At 40.4% G+C, this 19,812-nt stretch overlaps 1 protein-coding gene across 6 annotated transcripts in view; it reads left to right on the forward strand.

Moving 5' to 3' along the window:
• Positions 1-19,812, forward strand: part of LOC120902482 (neural cell adhesion molecule 1) — a 192,997-nt gene that overhangs the window by 98,279 nt on the left and 74,906 nt on the right. For all 6 annotated transcript variants that reach the window (XM_040311264.1, XM_040311260.1, XM_040311262.1 and 3 more), the window contains exon 4: positions 11,893-12,022. In XM_040311264.1, the coding sequence (XP_040167198.1) occupies positions 11,893-12,022 (130 nt within the window). The remainder of the gene's footprint in view (positions 1-11,892; positions 12,023-19,812) is intronic.

Genomic DNA, 19,812 nt, shown 5'->3' on the forward strand with positions numbered 1-19,812 from the left:
TGTTGAGGATTCTAAAAATCAGATTAAAGGATTTATTCAGTCGTTCTGAAAGACCCAAACCGTAGGCCAAACATATCCTTAGCAGAACACGAACATGCACACACACATATACACACACCCGTACAAAATACACGCAAGCAGACAAACATAGTGTAACAAAAGTGGTATTAACAAGAAGGAAAGGACCTTTTTGCGTATCCCATGTTCGCCCGTAGAAAGAATGTCCGGTTGGTGGGGTTGGCGCTTGGCCCGAACATTCTCTCACACACATACACATGCTGTAAAAGCGAGACACAAACAATCACGCCTGGACAAACATCAACTAATCCCTTGCCTGGTTGCCCGCCGAAGGCACCGGCTTTGTCATGTCTTTGGCCCCCGAAAGGCGCAACCTTCGGCACCCGCATATGGGGCCGGCGGCTAGGCTGCTTGGCATATCTCTTCCATTTCAACCGTTCCCATATCATTCACCAAATGTCGCTGATCCACTACCACCTCTGCTTCTCGGTTTTGGCGCTAACCAGTGCTAGAGCATTTCGGAAAATCACGATTGTCAGTGAGAATAATGGTTTCCGTTTCATTTCAATGGTGCTCACTCATTTTGGTAACGTGTTTGTGTGTATGTCTGCAGTAGTATGAGGGAGGTCCTGTTATTCAGTGTGTCCCAGAATGAGTAGGCACAGAAAAAGGGTTCCACACATAATCTTTTCGGCTATAGTTTGGCTATTGTTCTGGCCTGGGCTAGCAATGAATGAGAAGGAAAATGCTAACCAAAAAGGAATTTAGTACACAAACATGCCACTACGCAGAAGCAGTGGCATAGAGTGATTGCACTATGTGGTTTGTATAAAGGTCGTAAAAAGTAAATGTTATTTGTTTGATAATATTCACGAACGATGCTCCTAAAATGTGAGCTAAAGCTTTACATTCGACGGCAAAAGGACGACAGTTGTTTTGCGGGCCTAAAGCAACATAAAAGGCAAGTATCCAGTACGTACAGTCTCGTAAATTTTGTGAACGTGGAGATAGAGTATAAATGAGCTATTCTTGTGTATGACAAGTAGGAAATCGTTATAAAAAATGGCTCAATAGATGTGTGAAACATCTGAAAACTGTATTGATCAGCTCTAATTAACTTACTTTATCTATTTCGAGCACACTCATTGAATTGCGAAATTTCCATGTAAATTCATCTGCAATTCCAATCATCAGATAAGACGGCAGTAATAGATTCCAGCAGCACTTTTTTGTGGTGCTAGTATTGTCCAACTTTAAATGCAATTTCGCCTGTCAAAACCATTACCCTATCGACCGTATGTTCTTTAATTCAATGAAAAATCATTCACGCTGTCAGCTTCAGTCAGCGATGCATGGATTGAATGCTGCACAGAAGCGTACGGAGCTGCCCACATGCCGGGGTCCGGTGAGCTAATACAGAGCAACCTGATGACATCTGTGTGACATTGCCTTCATTCATCATTGCAGATCTTGGCGGAATCAAATCACAGCATAATCAGATTGCAGAATAACATTCTCCACTGCCCCGACCGGCCCGGCATGCAATGGACGGTTGAGTACCAACGTTCCAAGAGCTTCTTATCGAAATGCCGTGTCGACATGGCTTTCGATGCACATAAACTCATCAACCACTCATCACATACTAATTGATCTTTTGATCTCGCCGCTAGCGTTAGGCGGTACGGCTAGTGCTTACCCCAACATCCTTGCGAAACGAGTGGCATCCAGCTTGAAGCGAGCAAAATTAGAAGTGAGCAAAAGTAGACCGCTGCGCCCGGACTGTTAGCGCGCCTTCAATCAAGTAGCATCTGTGTGCCACTAATCAGTTTGCAAAGCAGTGCTCGTTTAACGGGATCTTCTGGCGATGGTAGTGGGTGGTTGTTATCACTCTTGATTGGCAGGTGTTTTGCTACCGCATTCACAACTTTCACAAAATACAATTAGCGATAAATCCGAGCACATCGGAGTTTAGTTGCATTTGCTATTGAGCTCTGAAGATCGTTGGCTAACTGTCAACGTACTTCAGCAATTCACCGGCAAGCATCTTCGCCAAAGTGGGAAAGGTGCTTGTGAGAGTTAATTTCATGCTGCTACGAAATGTCGTCACTTCTCAATCTCGCTTTATCCTTTTGCCTCTGATACTAGTCGCGCGATCTGTTGATACCTGAAATGCCACTAGTTACAGAAATAATTAAGTTAATCTGATCTCATTTCCTATGTAATTCCTTATTGCCTCAAATTCGTCATGTAGCCTGGTCAATGAGTTTTTGTTTGTTTTATCAGTGACACTGGACCTGTTGCATGAATTGGGGTGTTTAGCCGATGGAACAGTTTTTTTTTTTTCATAGTTAGTTACTTATTGGATCTTTCCCAGCTATACGGCTGCAAGCAAATAATTATAAAGCTAAAACAAATTTTAAAGGAATAATAGATAATCGATGGAAGTGTGTTGAAAAAGGTTGTTCTTTTAAATTGATTTGATAAGTAATTGAAATGATACAAAATCACATCTGTATAGTATGCCCGACTTGTCAGTGATTACACCTTCAGTTTAAGTACCGTCTTAAAATATTACCGTCTCGTTCGAACAATGATGTAAAATTTCATACATAAAAACCAATCTCCATTGAAGATTCGGAAGGAAAGCACGTGTTTTAAGACTTATGGAATTTACAATTTATTTATTTTTTAAACAGAGCTTGTGATTGATTCCTTTTAGGTTCCTTTGAGTTGATTTGGTTTTAGCTGTATAACTGAACTATTATCTTCCTAGCTTTGAACGGTACAACTATTTATAGCTAACATATCACTGTTCTTAGTACTTCATTACATTTCATGAACATACAATACCCTTTAGCACTGGCATGCTCGGGTCCCAATGCAAATCGATCGATCCTGCTTTAAGGCGGATGTATGCTCCGACACATAATAAATTCATAAAACGTTGAGGAAATTACGTTTAATTTTACCTTGTCATGGTATCGCTTCATTTGAGCGTCTATAAATCTAACAAAAGGGCACCCGAGAGAATAGGATCGCTTGGTAGCATGCCATCAAATAGGAAGTGTGCGCCAACCGGAAGCAACAAACGGCAGTCGCAGCATTTTGGCATTTCTTCCAGCACGATCATGAGCGCCGAACCGCGCGGGGCAGCTGCGAACTTCACATCGCTCTGGCTCGCTCGCTTCTCGCAAAGATGTGAACCATCCAACAGGGCAATAAAGCCTCCGCCTTTTGCTTGTGGTGAGGCGTTTCCCCAGTCAAAGGTAGTCGCATCCTGCCCACGGTTGGCCCAGCATCAACGACGCGTCTATCGCGGTAATAAAACCGCCCCCTAACCCGAGCACATCAGCCCCGGAGCCCGGAAGCGGATCAATAATAATGGCACGGCTTCTAGCGAAGGCTTCGACGATAGATGCACTGCGGGTGGGCCCGACCTGGTCGATGGAATCAAGCAGGTTCGGGTCGATTAAGCTACGCGGTGCAACCATTCGTAACGACACTGATATCGGCGTGATGAATGGCGTGTAAAAGGATTAATTTCTGCAAGGCCAGTAGTTGTGCGCTGGCAGGAAACACACAAACACACACATACAACACTCACTGCAGAGTGAAGATATTCCCCGGCACGGTGGTTGAGCAGAGAGTAGTGGTAGAACTCAGTGCTGCTAAATCGGTCGATCACTGAATAGATGAACGGTTGGGTGAACGAGCTGGTTGGATGGATGGATAGATGGATGGATGGTTGATGAAATTTTGCTGAGATGACGACGATTTTGAATTTGGAGGCGTTGCGATAAATTATGATTCACTAGTAGGTACTGTAATGTAAAAGCTGAATTTCGGTAACAGCTATTTGTAAAATTAAATGCATCATACTACAAATTTTTTTACCACGAACAAATGAAAACAAATGTGTGTACATACAGCAAATGAAAATAAATGTGTGTAACTAAACACTGATGGATGCAAATTCCAAAAAAAAAAATTCATTGTTTTATTCCATTTCCTTTAAAGCAGTACCGGTGCCTGCACGTAGAATTATTCAACGCAAAATCAACCACATGACGAATGAAGCAGAACTTCCAAGTGCAAATTCATGCCGTTGCTATCTGCGATCGATGCTGACGCGTCTTCCGTGAACAATCCTAATGGTACCGAAACTATTCGTCGTCACACACAGAGGTCATGGATGTGTGGCATCACCAGTTGTGTGTTGTGCACGTTTTCGTCCTTTGGCAAAAGTATTCATGAAGAGTAGCGGGCGAATGGTAGCATAAAAAAAAACTAAAAACGCGCCATTCAAAGCTTTTCGAATGACAAACACGCTCTCGTTCAGTGTAGCCATCAGATCCCTGCAGAACGATCGAAACCACTAACGGATGCTTAGTGGTGTCGTTTGATGGGTGTTTTTGTTGTTGTTGTTGCTGGTATAGATGGCAATTTTCCAGAGTTATTTTGGAAAAAATAGGAAATCCCTTTCGAAATCCTTGATGAGTGGAATGGCGCAACAAAAAGGTAAAATATGAAATAAGAGATCGATATTCAAATACTTATGGTGAGATAAGCTTATATTTCAGAGATATGTTAACCTACTAAAACGATATTATGTAACCCTCTAAATCTACACAATTGTAGGACATTTAGGGTATACAATAACATGTGGGCAAAGTTTTGAAACACCATTTCTAGTCAACACTTAACTTACTTAACTTTTTAAATTCTTTTAGGGTTTTTGATTTATTTATAAATAATGTAATTTTAATTGAAGAACTAAATTAAGCGTTATTTAATTATACAGGAATTCACACAAAAATATGTTCCAGTAACTGGTACCACAATAAAGTGAAAAGTAAATTCATACCTAGAAGCAGGTTTATTACATTATAGTAAATAATATATCGGGTGGTCTCGTGGTACTGTCGTCAACTCATGTCCGTCATGGGTTCAAACCTAGAATGGACTGTCCCCCCGTAGCAAGGATTGACTATCCGACTGCGTGGTAATTAATTACACCAAATAGAAGAAATAATATGTACCTATAAAATCTAGAATTTAACCTAGTTAACAGTATATAATAGCTAGGTAATTAATAGTTAATGAAATGGACGCAGCTCATAATAGGGAAATTAAAAATAATTAAAAAAATCTTTCTCAACTTGAACACTCCCAAAATTCACCCTGCTTTGAAAGTTTCTTTTCCTCGAAGGGTAAACTTCAACATCAACCTTCAGTGAACTAATAATGCCACTTTTTTTGTAGCTCTAATCAACCTTCAAAATTCTACCACAATCCCGAACCTACAATTTTGCGTAGAAATGTGTTGCAGAGCGCAAATTTTCATGCCTAATTTGTTTTCCATCCAACGGGGCAGGCAAACCCGCCCAGCAACCATTCAATACATTGCTCAATCACAACATTGCTTTCGAGAAATTGGTCCTGCCCAATAGAGATTTCAAGCATAATAAACTTAAGATATGAAAATCGAAAAGGGCCGGTACGAGAATAATATTCTCAAAATTTACTCCACCCTTCCCGTATTGATTGCCCATCCGCTTAACCTGTTTGATGTTGGGATGGCTGAAAGTCCCGTGTCGGAAGGACGATGGAAAATAATCCATACTTCACGATTGCAACTAGCTTGATATTGCAGGGGTTTCCAAGCTACTTAAATGATGATACTGAAGATTTCAACCACGTTAAACGAATGCTGAAGCTTTAAGGGTGATTTTCAGAGTAGAAATGAGTTTTGTATTCAAAATTTTGTAAAGTTATGACAGTCCGCTACGGAGCTGTAAAACCGTATACCAAAATCAAAATATAGTGTTACGCTTTTTAAAACAAAACTTTTTGTTTTGAATGGCATTTTATAATATGAACTCATCTGTGCAGCTTTCAGATTTCGTTTAACGTACTTCAAATCTTCACTTCCAACATTCAAGTGACTTGGAAAACCCTGTCTATCCATCCATCACAACCCATTGCACTAGAAAAAGGGAATCCTACTTGGGTACGAACCTTAAGCCAACCCCAGCCTGCCTAACGTTGGCTTAAATGTAAGGGATTCGAGCAATTGGTGAAAGGATATGCCTACAGGCGTACTCTAAATCCTTCGCGAAATGCTTGTTTACGAAACGAACTGCCACGTGTGCTGTACAGACCCATTCTTTCTGCGCTCAACACGCTGCTGGCAGAGAACTGTTGCCTGTACTTGTCGATGTTTCTATGGTGAGCACTGGCACTGGAGTGATTTGCAATCGAAGGTTCGAACGCGGAACAGATGCTGCTTTCTCCGGTGTTGATGAAAACTGCCAACCCAAGATTGGGCGTAGGATTATGAATTTACCACGAGGTAGTTTTCCCACATCCGTTTTCTGTAGCATTTGCCCACATTTTCCCAACCCGTCGCCAACGATACGGTATCGTTCCACAAAAAATCGACTTTCAAAAATTATGCTCACCCGCGGAGTGAAGCAGTTCTGAGTGGGTAGAACTAATAATCATAAATTTCTTGGAACCGTTTCACTCCACATGCTGCTATTCATATTTGAAAGTTTTTGTACCACTTTGTTTGTCGGGTTCATTTTACCCTATTTCCATTTTCTCTTTATATATTCTAGGTACGCTTTAAGCAGATATAGATATAGGCTTTCTTGTTTTTGTCAATGCGGAAATAGCATTTTTTCTGTTACACTAACAATGCACATGATATACAGTCGTTGCCGCCTAATTTTGGCTCTAAGGCATCAATTTTTAACAGTGCACATCAATTTCTGACTCGAACGCACCTATTTTTGTCTGTAAGTTTTCAATTTTAGACTCTTGTAGGAATCATGATAATTTTTAAACGTATTTGAATAGATTTTTGACAATTCAAATCTTAAATCACGTTAACAATACAAAAACCGTTTAAATTGATTGTTTTTTTGAGAAAAATAATAAAATCTTATAAATTTTAAAGCCATTTTTTATACCTAAAAAACATGATTTTTTCGCTCCATTAAAACTTTCAAAATTGGTATAAAAATTGTTACATTTCTACTTCTATCAATGAAATTATTAAATACTAACAAATGATACTAAGCGATTGATTCACAGACAAAAATTGATGCGCACTGTCAAAAACTAATACCATTGAGACAAAACAGGTAAGATAGAGTTAAAATTTAGCGGCAACGACTGTAAATAACGTTGTTCAATTTCCAAATAAACAGTAAATATTTATCCTTTTTAATATTCTGTATCAGATGAAACAAAGAAACAAACAAATTTTATGAGCACATCGAGAATATTACATAAAAATAAACCCATTCCAAACAGAATGCTAATTGCGAAAAGCTCAGAAAAGAAAACAGCATCGCAAAAAAGTCGTCTAAATAACATGGCTAAGATATACAAGAGCCTCTCAAATCGCACTAAACATGAAACAGAGAAACCCAAAAGGGATGAAAACAGACAACAAAAGAAATCCAAAACCCGACGCCAACAAAGAAAACCACCACGAAACAACTGTCACTGATAACAGTAACAAAAAAGAAAGAAAGGTGAATTCAGCGTGACAATGCCAAAGGCCTATATAAATGATAGGGTAAGAAGGTGGTGTAGCAAAGCCTGCATTCAGTACAGGTGGGTGTGAATGGTAATAAAACAACGCAAAAAAAGCATCTTACACATTGTTTTACTCTTTTTATGGTGTGACGGTATAGATAGCGTTTCCTGAACTCTTCCTTTAACCGGGCGCGCTGCTCCGTGTTGCTAACCTTCTTTTGTTGTATATGGACAGGCATAACGTAGAAAATGTTAAAAGTAGCATTTACAAAAATGATGTCTCACTGTGCGCAGTGCAATACAATTACACACGCGTACACCCGGTCATATGTTGCAAAAGAAATTCCGCACTTCATTGTAGTGCAAACCATCCAGCGTGCGACGATGGAGACGCATGGTTGCTTGTGTATGTTACTGTGCGAAGCTGATATGATAACTTTTCCCACTACGCTTTGGTGCAGACTTTTGCAGCATTGCTGTTACAGAGACGTATTGCATTTTGTAAGAGATTGTTAATTACGTTTTCCTGCCAGGCGAGCTGTGTCTTGCGTAAATGTGTCCCAGGAGTTAAAGGTCAAAGACATTCAGCGTGGCTGGGAAAAGATGTTCTCGAGCGCTCAGAAACAAGCCGTGTACATGCTGCCATGTGTTTACCGGCTGTGCAAACTTACATGATATTTTGCAGCAGCTACCTAAAGCAGGCGTGCAGAGTGGTGTAAAGTATACATTCTGCATGTCAATGTACGATGCATACATGAGTAACAGTGCGCACAAAGTTTATTGCTTGACTGTGTGTTCTTCTAGCGCCGGGAGATTTATTTTCTATGTGAAATCTCTAAGATAGCATTTGCCACACATATTGTATCACATACCATCTTTTTTAGGAATATTTTTTTATTATCAACTATATTTCACCTTCAACTTCATGTTTCAATAACGAATGTTATTTCGTATCTTTTTCCGTGTTTTACACAAATAATTTGTTTGATCACTGTTTTTTAAGCTTTCATTAAAATAAATGTTTACATAATTCGTGCTAATTTCAAGACAAATTCAAAAGCTTTTGTCTTGCACGAAAACAAATTACAACAACTTTGCCGAAGCATTCTTACTTACTTACTATTTATGTTTGGTTTTCCTTTGTTTCAGAAAACAAACCGTTCTGTTCTGTTCTGTTTTTACTCATTGTTCATTTTCATTTTCGTCTTTCTGCAATTCAAATTAGGTCACGTGTAACAGCTCTTGCACTAAGCCCAATTCATCGTAATTGAGTTATTTTTACGCACAAATTAAGAAATCCCTTAACGCAACTGTCCCTCCCGCAACGTCTTGCTCTAAATCAGAATCTCTAGAAATTTGCCTAGCTTAGCGGGTAAACTTTTCCTGCCACACGGAATAGAAGTCCGGCACAGCAGTCCAAAAAAGGAAAAGAAGAAAACAAGGTGAGCAGGGCAGGGCAAAAACAAACAAAACCTAGCAAGCAAGCAAGTTGCTATTGCATTGGACGGTGCTGGAGATAATCCGCTCAGCTTAGCGCTAATGTTAGGCGAAAAATATTCGTCCCACATTCGCACCCCCGTCCGAAAAAGATCGCACAACACTCATCCTAACGCACAAGCGACCAGACAGATACGCCGGGAAGACCCTCGATGCAAATTGTTAAACCCAACGACGCCCTGAAATGTTTGTCTGTAATTCCCACCATTTAGTGCGAAGGCAAACGGGAAGCTTTACGCTAGTGTCGCTGAGGCGTAAGATGCTCGCCAGTAGAATTATATGCATATTAATTGGTAAAGTTTGACAAGCGTGAAACGGACCGGAACGACCGTCTACGCGGATGATATCTCGATAATCACGGTTTTCCGTTCGTGCTAACGTGGCAGTTTCTTTTGTATATGAAGCGGATCTCGTGAAAGATTGGCTTCTTATTTCTGTGGGAATGGTTTTTTTTTTAAATTGCGGGAATTAATCTCAATCATCACTTTAAAATTAGTAAAAAATTTTAACATGTTGGAATTTGTTGGTGCCATTACCAAAACAAAGCATAGATTATATTGTGTGTAATATAAAAATACTCTAGAATTAGTTTCTCATTAACAACACGTATCTTTGTTTTTTTATTTTAAACCTAACGAGGTACGCCCTAGCGATTTTCACCTGTCGCTAGAGTTTCGTAAGTCGTTTGCCTTGTCTGTGGCTTCTTGACAAGCTAAATCCTTGCCGGTGAGTGCAGCACAATCACACATTTCCCTCACGCCTGCAAGCAACGAATTAATTCTCCCATCAGACCGTCCAAGCACGAGCTCAGACCCGTCGGTGACGAATCGACTGTGGCTTCCACAAATTAATACCTTCAAACAAGCAGTCAACCAACCAAGCCAGTCTCCCTATCAAAACTCGGGGCTCGCGGCTCTTCGAGAAGAAGGCACACTGAAGTCGGCTGTTTAGCTCGCATTTTGTTTAATGAAATACGTAATCTGATGACTCTGTTTCACTTGGCAGCACCAGCTCCGGCTACTCACCACGGTAGGAATGTTTTGCGGTCTGGAAGGTAAAATGCCTCTCTGCAGCCGAGTGGTAGATTAGCTGAGTAATGCGCCACAGTTTCTAGCAAACGCCACCGGGACGCTAACCAAGCGTAAAAGTAGCCCCTGTTTCCTCTGACCGAGACGTCGAGTTCGGGAGTTGGGACGGAGGACCACAGGACTACATGCCCGTGACGTACGTTCCGTTGCAGCAGCAGCAACACAGCCGTACAACCGTGGCATATGTGACCAAACAGCAAGAGACCGTGAGAGTAGATTAGGGAATCGTTTCACTTTCTGTTGTCCGTTACCGTTGATGTACACATTATAAGTACTTGCTGCTTGCTGCCTCTATCTGTGATCTAATCTAACAGATAACAGCGCAAGGTGAACGTTGCAGCACAATGTCTAAAGGCCGCTGTAAGATTGACCATTTTCCGGTTTCTGTTTGTAGTATTTCCTGCTACCTTTTACTGCTATCCAATTGCTTCTCAGCATAGTGAAAGAGGGCACTGTTTTGCCATGTTGTTGTACATACGTCTGAGGCCGACAAGGCGTCTGAGTTCAAAGAGAATTGGGTAATCTCTTTTTTGATATTTTATTCATAATTGCATTCGTAACAACGTTCATTCGTGAACATGCACTTAGAGATGGTTGAATTCTAGTATACAGCTAAGGTAAATATTAATCTAATAACCATTTCCTTTTCCATACAGATGTACAAAAACTATAATTGTAAGCTCGAGGAAAATCTCTTATCTTTAAGATCACTTCCATCAAAGCAACAGCCTTAAGCGGATCATACATTTAATATGTATTTTTAGCTGATTGAGTGTTAAGCAAACCTTCATTCACAATGGCATACCCGCACGCACATCCACGGTCTTCATCACTGCTGGCTTTTGTCAACAAACCTTACAAGCAATCGACCATCGACGGATTGTTGAACTATAAATACTGCTTTCTGTTCCATCCTTCTAATCCGCACGGTCCGATAACGATGACCGATCATATATCAACAGATAATTCCTTCAGCCTTTGCAACGATTTCCATTCACATCTCTATTTGTCAACGAAACGGTGGCACAATAGGGGGACAAGCAAGGAATCTTCAGCTCTAGGATCACACACACACACACAAACACACATAAAAACCAACCCGTATGCTCGCACGGACGATTCAGGGTATAAAATGGCTTAGCCTTGGGAAAACGGGCAAGGAATTTTCAACCAACCGTTCGTGCGTTCAGCCGCTCCATCCATCATTCGATTGCGCCATTGCTGGGGCGTTAAGTCCGTTTCGTGAAGGCCGTGTAAGTTTATTCATCAACCGTTTCGTTCCCGTTTCCCCTGCCCGCCTGTGTGCTGTGTGCGAATATAAACTGCTTCGGGGTCATTTTGATGTAGCATATCTGTAGGCTTTGGTTGACTGGCAGGAACATATGAATCTCCATTAATCATACACTTAATCTTTGTTGCTGAAGAAACCGTCAATCCGTTGGCACTGTGGATAGTCCGTAGGTGTTTCTCTGTGTGCCTGTTCACGTCAAGGCAAGGTGACACAAGAATACTTGCTGAAGTGTCAAGCCTTTTGGATGATTGTGATGACAGGTCCACACTATTTGACCAAAAGTTTACACGCGTAGCTGAATATTAGTTCATTTTCAAGGATGCTTATGATTATTTGCATTTTTTATAGAATTATAAGGCAATTACATTTATTTCAAATCTGTTCCAATAATTGAAACGTTTACCTTCAATTTGTCATATTTACCTATGAATCTTTAATTTCTTCTTACAGTAAAATCCTCCGAAATACAGGCTGTAGAAGGTCGCAAGATCTCTCTGCCCTGTCCTTTATCAGCACCGTCCAGGGATAAGGTGTACATGGTCCTGTGGTTTAAGGACGACGCTGGAATTCCTTTGTACAGGTAAGTTATTTGTACATTAAAATTAGGATAGTTTCTGCTAAATCGAATGAATAACATTGGCAAGTTATGTGGAGATGTAAATTTTTCTTTAAGTACATAAAATGTCAAAAACAATCTGAAATATCACGATCATTAACAAGATTGTTATGTTGCAAAACATGCTAATGTGCGGTTCAATTACTTTACAAATGAATTATGCATTCATCTAAATAAAACATGTTATTCAAATCCACCTGCAACCAAGGTGTCTGCAGCAAATCTGGACGGAGCTGTTTCATGATTACAATTCATCAAAAACCAATCGTGCCGAAAACGCTCCTCAACTGTAGGTCCCAAAACACCTATTTCCGAAACGTACTTTCAATAAATTGCTACACCGCGTGGCGGGTTTTCATTTCAAACGAAATTTCATGAAACGAAACTAAACACGCAGTACTTTAAACGGTGTTGGGAGCTGTGGGTATTGGTTTCTGTACTGTGTTGCAAATCAAACACTATTGCAGCAGCTACCAAGCAAGGCCACTACCGGTGGCAAAGCTCCCCATTTTCTTTTTCCAATCGTACGTGTTACGGTTTATCGCATTTGCCAACGTTTTTCGTATTTCAACGATTTCACACTCCACCTTTGATAGTGTTTTCATGATAAACTATTTAATTACCCTACGCTTTTGTTTTTCGGGTGACTTGACACGCACAGCGGCTAACCTACGGTCTCCAAACCGTGTTAGAGGTCAGCCGGATTACTAGGTGTAACGGCGGAGCACATAATTTATGACATGCCCTTTTGATGGAAGCCTCCCATTTCATGGGCAAGTTGAATAGACGAAAAAAATAAACACAGCTCTGGTCAACTGAAAGGCCATAACTGTTTTGTTCGTTCCTTTATTATCAGTGCGTCACGAAAAGAAGAACAAAAAAAGGCTCTACCACACAAACATTTATTTTACTAATCGCATTGAAACTAAACAATCAATACACGGATGGTTGGCGTGACGGAGAGTTGAAGTCTAGCGTGCTAATTGAGCTGGTTTGATGGTTTGAAATAAGACACTCCGTCCTGTTGAATCTATCATTTTTTTTTTTACACTTGCTGTGTCTGTATTCAGGTGAATTGAATTGAAAGCCTATATTGTACGATGTTAAAACAGTGTGAAAGCTTACACTTAACGCCTGCTAACACGTCACAAACGCACGCACCTCGCGTAACACAATATGTTCTGCTCGCAATGCTCCAGAGAGCAGAAGACATTTTATTTCGGCGAAAACTTCACTTTGTAAGATGAGCTTTCAAATGATGTCATTTTGTTCAGCCTGTTGTTACCTTCAGCTGTTGCTTCGCTGCATCTTCCGACCACGAAAATGAAGTGCTTACCTTCGCTTCGTGCAAAATGGATTGTTTCCCGGGCCGGTTGTCTCAATGCGGCCCAAATACTTACGGTACATTTATTTCAATTTTTCTCACCGCCAAACACTGCCTAGATATGGTGTGCCCCTTTTCCCTCTGCCTGCTGCGCTGGTACAGAACACCAGCCCAGCCAATCGGCACACGTTACGCGACATAATTCAACCATTACCCTAAAGGGATTATTTGAAACGTGCCCATCGAGAGTAGCCTTTTTGCCTGGCTGCTGGAATTGGGCTGGGTGGGAACATATGAAGTTGACATCGCTTGGAGCCTGCCATCCCAAAGGGACGGTGCGCACGTATGTGTGTGCGTTTGGATCTTTGGGCAATGTTAAACCGTTCTTGACACGTTCGCCACATTTGTCGTGTTATTTGGCTCCTTATTTTCGAATAAATATTTGAAACGATCAAACTTTGCACCATTAGTGGGAATAGCGAATCGATTGGTGTAATTTATTGTACGTTTACCCTATGTCTTACCGCAGTCTTTGCTTTGTGGATTTCAATTGTTTTAGAGGCTTTTGTGTTCGTAATCTTACTCTCGTGAATCGTGGATGACGTTATTGGGTATGTGGGCTATTGCTAAAGTATTTATCATCGAACAAATCGTAAAAAAAAGTTCAAACTGACAAATTTGATAAGTTACGCCTTTCAAATATTTGAATTACTCTTGGTTATGCAATGATGAAAAATTGCTGATGAAAAACTATGATTCAACTCGTACACAACATCAACTGTATTGACGACAAAAAAGGGAATTGACCATCCTATTGCGACGATTGCTTTGTATGTGTCGTACTTCCGGTTTGTACGGAACGTTTCTTCTAGATAATGGGCAATATATCCAAAGCATACGCCTGTTCTAGATGTCAATCCTCTTCAGCTGGCAACAGGTTGCTTGTTAACGATTTATGTATCCTGTCAAGTGGCGATGGACACAAAAAGCCCACACACACACACACACACACACACACACAAACACACATATCATCAACTTCATTACACACACTTATCACTCGTGTCCGTTTGCAAGACAACGCTACCAGCATCATCATCATCATCATCTGCTATGGTAGCTCTAGAATCGTTTGCTTCACGATTACCATGGTCGGAAGCTATTCAGTCACAATGAAGTGCTTTGGTTCTAATCTGGTTTCGAGCCCAGATGGTAGAGAAAAAAAACATCTTCCGGTGAGTAGTGCTTGTTTTTGTCCACTTATTGTGTGCTTCATTTTCCTATGAATGATGTATAATTGGATCCTAACTTGTCATTTCGAGTATGATTTATACCAGCCTGTTCAATACAGCTTGCACGTTATGTACATCAGCTATATATCCGCTTTAGTTCCGCATCAAGCAGATTTAAAATCTTGCTCGGTCGCGTTTCGATGGTACAGCTGTGGTGAAAACTCTAATTGCTATTTAGTAGCAATTTGAACCCATAGCATGGTGAGCAATTTTCGTTGATTCATTCCACAGCAATTAGCGTCAACGACGGTGGTGCGCGCCCGTCGTTGTTTCACGTTCCGGTTTCGCGTGAATTTACGCGATTGCTTAATGTGCCAAGCAAATCATCGTGATGATGTGATGAAAATTTCATACGACAAAAAATTAAGTTTTCAAACACAGCTGGAACGTTCTTTAACAGCATGTGTATATTTATGTGCATGAATTGTACTGTAAAATACGCGTGAATCATGTTTTAGAGAACTTGGAATGATCTGAAAATTTGAACTTTACTTATGGAGCCACACAATGCCACAGTGCTCAATGTTAAATTCAATCACGTGGGTTTTGTTATTGTGGTTTGCACGATAATTACCACAACCGCGGGAAAGTGTTACTTTTAAGCAACCCTCGAAAAAATAAAACAAACCTCAACCGAGTGGACCATTACTCTCATTAATTGAGCACTCCACTTCCAAGGCTCATTACTTATGACACTGCAATTATTTCACTTAACGCCTCCCGCACCGGGCAACAGGCAGGTTTCCTGGAAACTGGAGCTGGTGCTAAACTTCGCTTACGCTGAGGTGAAATGAGTGTAAAGCAAAGTGCGACAATAAGGACTTCAGCCCGTTTCAGCAACAGGAAAATAATAATTATATTCAATTAAACCCCAAGAACCGCACTGGCCGCCCGGCTGAAGGTGATGAAAGTTGTTCACCTTAATGAGTTAAAGTGGATAATGTTTTTTGAAACGGAAATTCAGTGAGCCCAAAACACTATGCATTGGTTATTTTTAAGCTGCAATATCTAGGTTGTGGAAAGCCTTAAAATGAATGCAACAGTAAAATTCTGTAATCAATTGGATTTCAGAAAAAATATAAAGCTATTTCAGGCAAAACTGTTATATGACATTGATTAAGGTTTGCAATCATTGACGACATAAAAAAGTATTTATTTTTTTAATATTTCCCCTTGCATCATTCACTGAACCGAGTGTAAACAGTCTTTTGCAGTTTATAGTTCACTGGCATCGATGCAAACGCTGTTCTCATTCACGAAGCCTCATCCGCTTACCCTCACTTTGCGAATTGTCATCTTCTTCGACAGCAAACGACCATAGTCTCGGAGATGCCTACGCTCGCAACCGGCACTACGGACCGCGCTAACGACGTTTTCTGCGCTCCAATCGGCTGGCTTTTCGCGTCGCGCAACGTTGGATATTCATAAATTCATTGCGGCTTCCTAAATTTTTCAATTTCATTTTCATGATCCCTCCCAACCACTGTCACCGATCTTGTGCAATAAAGCCGTTACGGCTCCAGCCAAGGTGACAACCCGAGTCGAGCTGGTCGGTGGACGAACGGGAACGGGTTGGGATTCGCACCAGCCTTACCAGCGTATGAAATATGACGGAGCAAAGCACAAGAAATGTTGCGACTGCTTGCTGATGCAGTTCATTCCATTGCCATTTGGACATTGAACGAGCGAACGAATGCTCAAACGATTGGTGGAACTCTTGGCAACCATTGGATTCGCTTCCGCATTGCTTCAAGCCGGCCTTGCAGTATGGCTATAAAAAGTGTCTTTAATGAATATTTTGCATAATTCACATAAAATTCATTCCTTAAGCTGAATATATTGGAAATTGTTCCGTGGTACAGTTAGCAATGCAGAGCAGGTATTGGAAAATAAAATTTTCTGGTAGGTTTTAAGGACTAAAGAAAATACCAAAAAAAATTGAACTTCTTTTGATGTTTTAGTTGAAATCTCAATTTTGAAGGCTTAGTTATAGGTGCTAAATTGACACACACCAATGAGATTTCAAAGACATCTGAGAGGGATTATAAAGCATGTCTACTTTCCTTTCAATGTGTTGCTGAAATTACTTCCCGCCAGCTTCAAAATACTGAAATTGAATTACAGGATAATGATCATTATAAAACTGAATTCATTCACTAGTCAATTTCTTCGAACCAAGTCCATCAAGAATGATACTAATTCCGATGAATTCAAAGCACGCATATAAACTTGTAATTATTGTTAGAAAACGTATGATGCTACAAATCTTTATGTTTTGGAATTGGTAATCAATTTGAAAAAAAGCATACATACAACGAACTTTACAAATTGATGCCAATCTGTACCATATCAGCCAAGTTGAAGCAATGCTCTACCTAAATAACTACCTCCCACAGGGAGTAAAAGCGATCCCTGCCGGACTGTCCTTCAACAGCTAGACAACATCCTAAATCGTTTGCATACTAAAGGTTTGTCTGTAGGACATGATAATACGCTTACGTTTACAATATTTCCCCACATCTCACTTTCTCACTGAAATTGTCCGTTAGTCTGGAAAAGGGTTTTGGATGACTGGGACACACACACACATTCATCTAGCATCAGATCAGCATAGGAAAGAGCATCGATCCGACATGCAGCTCCCAACAATACAAATCACCTCCCAACTGCGCTGTGGAACTGATTGGAGCGATTTTCTTTTTTACAACATATACAATTTATTCATAGCTTTTGACCGTTTCTACAATGCATGTTTCCAATTTTGGCCCCACCTGTCACAACTCGCCCCAAGTCACGAATAAAAAAAATGGTTCCCGGCACCAACAAAAAAAGGGTTTCCGAAAATAATCGACCAAACACCGGGTACGCACTTTCCTGCAAAATGTCTCGCATCACTTAACGTTTCGGGTAAGAGCGGTGAATCCCGTACACAGTGCCAACCAAAACGGTCAATAAGTATCCGGTTATCGATCCGTTCCGGGAATGGCGAATGTTGTGGATCCAAACATATTCCACACCCACACACACACACACACACACACACACACACACACACACACACACACACACACACACACACACACACACACACACACACACACACACACACACACACACACACACACACACACAAAAGGGCCACAAGGTAGGAGAGAACAAATAGACGCATTTTCTATTCGACAACCGTGCACCATGTTTATCAATTTTTCTAAAGGACGTCTAACCGAAAAGGTTTTTGCGAGCCGCTGTACAGCACATAATGGACTGTAGCATGTAGAATTTTAAGCGTCTTTACCCTGTCGTGTGTAGTAAATCTTGACAGTAAGCAGGAGCCGACCAACCAGTCGGCAGGATCGCTTTTCTAAAGTGGGGTCTGCGATACGGGTGCTTTTGATAATGCTTCTCCTTGAAACAAGCGATACCGTGTAGTTTGTGATTTTTATTGACTGGAACGTGTAATCTTTTCTTTTATAGACTTTGCTCTCTGAAAGGTATTTGAACGATTGTACATGATGCTGGGATATTTGTTACCTTTCTGTGTTAGTTATTATATGAGTTATTATGTCAGGACAAACTACTTGCTCTGATTTAAAAAAATAAAAATAAAAACTAATATGAGCGACATTTCGCAACGATTGCCTTAAGAAATGGAAGGGAATGAATTACTTTACGGCCATTTACTTGAAAAATTGAAATACCTTCATTGTGTATGTATTTTTTTTACAACATTAAAAAATGACCTTAATGGATTTCTCTTTTAATAACATAAGTAATTTGCATCAGCAGTTGTTCCTATCATTAACTATAGTGGGCTATTGCATAATGTGTTTTCATATTTTGATGCAATTTGTTCTACCAACTCGTTTTATGAAAAACTCCTTATGAGAAAAGATGTTTGTTGTTTATTGTTGATAACTTTTTTTTTTGCTGTTGTATTGATTCAAGTTATACATTCCTTTTATTATGTTATTTATATTTATATTTGAATAAATAAATGATGATAAATGATGATATATACATTGAAATCAGCTTCTATTTGGCGTAACATCATAGGCTGACAGCCTTTACAGGCATTCAAGACATTAAAAGTCTTGACTTATGGAAAGTACTCGTTATGAGACACTGTACTTGAGGATGAGGATTTTCTTATTTGTGGTTTTAAAAAAAGTTGCTTCATTGATAACGTCATCTCCTGCTTTATTGCGTTGTTAATATTGTTTTTATACTGTGCTCACAAGCAAGGCCGTCGCCTATTTAACGATAGAACTATAACGCTACAGATATTGAGCGGCTTTTCCCCTGGATGTTATATTCTTTACATGGCCAAGTTTCCTTTTCTCCCTTCTTCGGGAACCGATTGCTTCCCCAAGCTCTGCAATATACACTTCAAACACTTCAAAGCTGTCCTAATTTAAGCTCTCTGGGTTGTTGATGCAATAAACCGTTCAAATGGGGATTAAATTATGTGCTGTGTATGTGTGTGTGAGTAAGCTGAAGTATAGTGTGAATAAATATTTATGCAAAATTGAAGGCGTCCCCTACCCCCTCATAGTCCTTTTTTGTTTCACGAACCACTGTGGGAAGCAAAGCAACCGCCACTTTGCGCTTCTCTCGTTCTGTTTCTCTCTCCCTAGCCCTAATTTGTGTGCACTGTTGTTATCGTTGTTCGCTATGCCTCTTCTCGAAGCATCTTAACAGAAGAAGCACTTTTCGTCATGAAAGCCGACGAAGAAAGCTTTATTCTTCACTTCCCCCTCCATTAAAAGACAGCCATTTTTATCTACGCGAATAAACGGTGAAGGCATTTTGTAGTCTAGGGAACGGGAATTTTCAATACCGTGTCTCCTACCCATGCGGCTCCAGAACTGTAAGTGAGTTTTGTATACTTTTTGTACCTCACCAACTCCTCAGGATGTGTGGAACACATTCAAAAGACTTGGGACTATAACTCTGCTGTAACTGAAACTCACGACACAAGCCTCGCGAACGTTGCTGTGTAAGCGTGCATACATCATCATGTCTGAAGAGAGAACGTCACATTGCTCCATTAATGTCTTTCGCTTTACCTCCATCAAAGTCCCAAATGAAAGGACTTTTCAGGACGGTTCAGGTCCCACTCCCTTCCAACTTGCTGCCTG

Source organism: Anopheles arabiensis, chromosome 3, assembly GCF_016920715.1.
Source record: "Anopheles arabiensis isolate DONGOLA chromosome 3, AaraD3, whole genome shotgun sequence".
NCBI lineage: Eukaryota > Metazoa > Arthropoda > Insecta > Diptera > Culicidae > Anopheles > Anopheles arabiensis.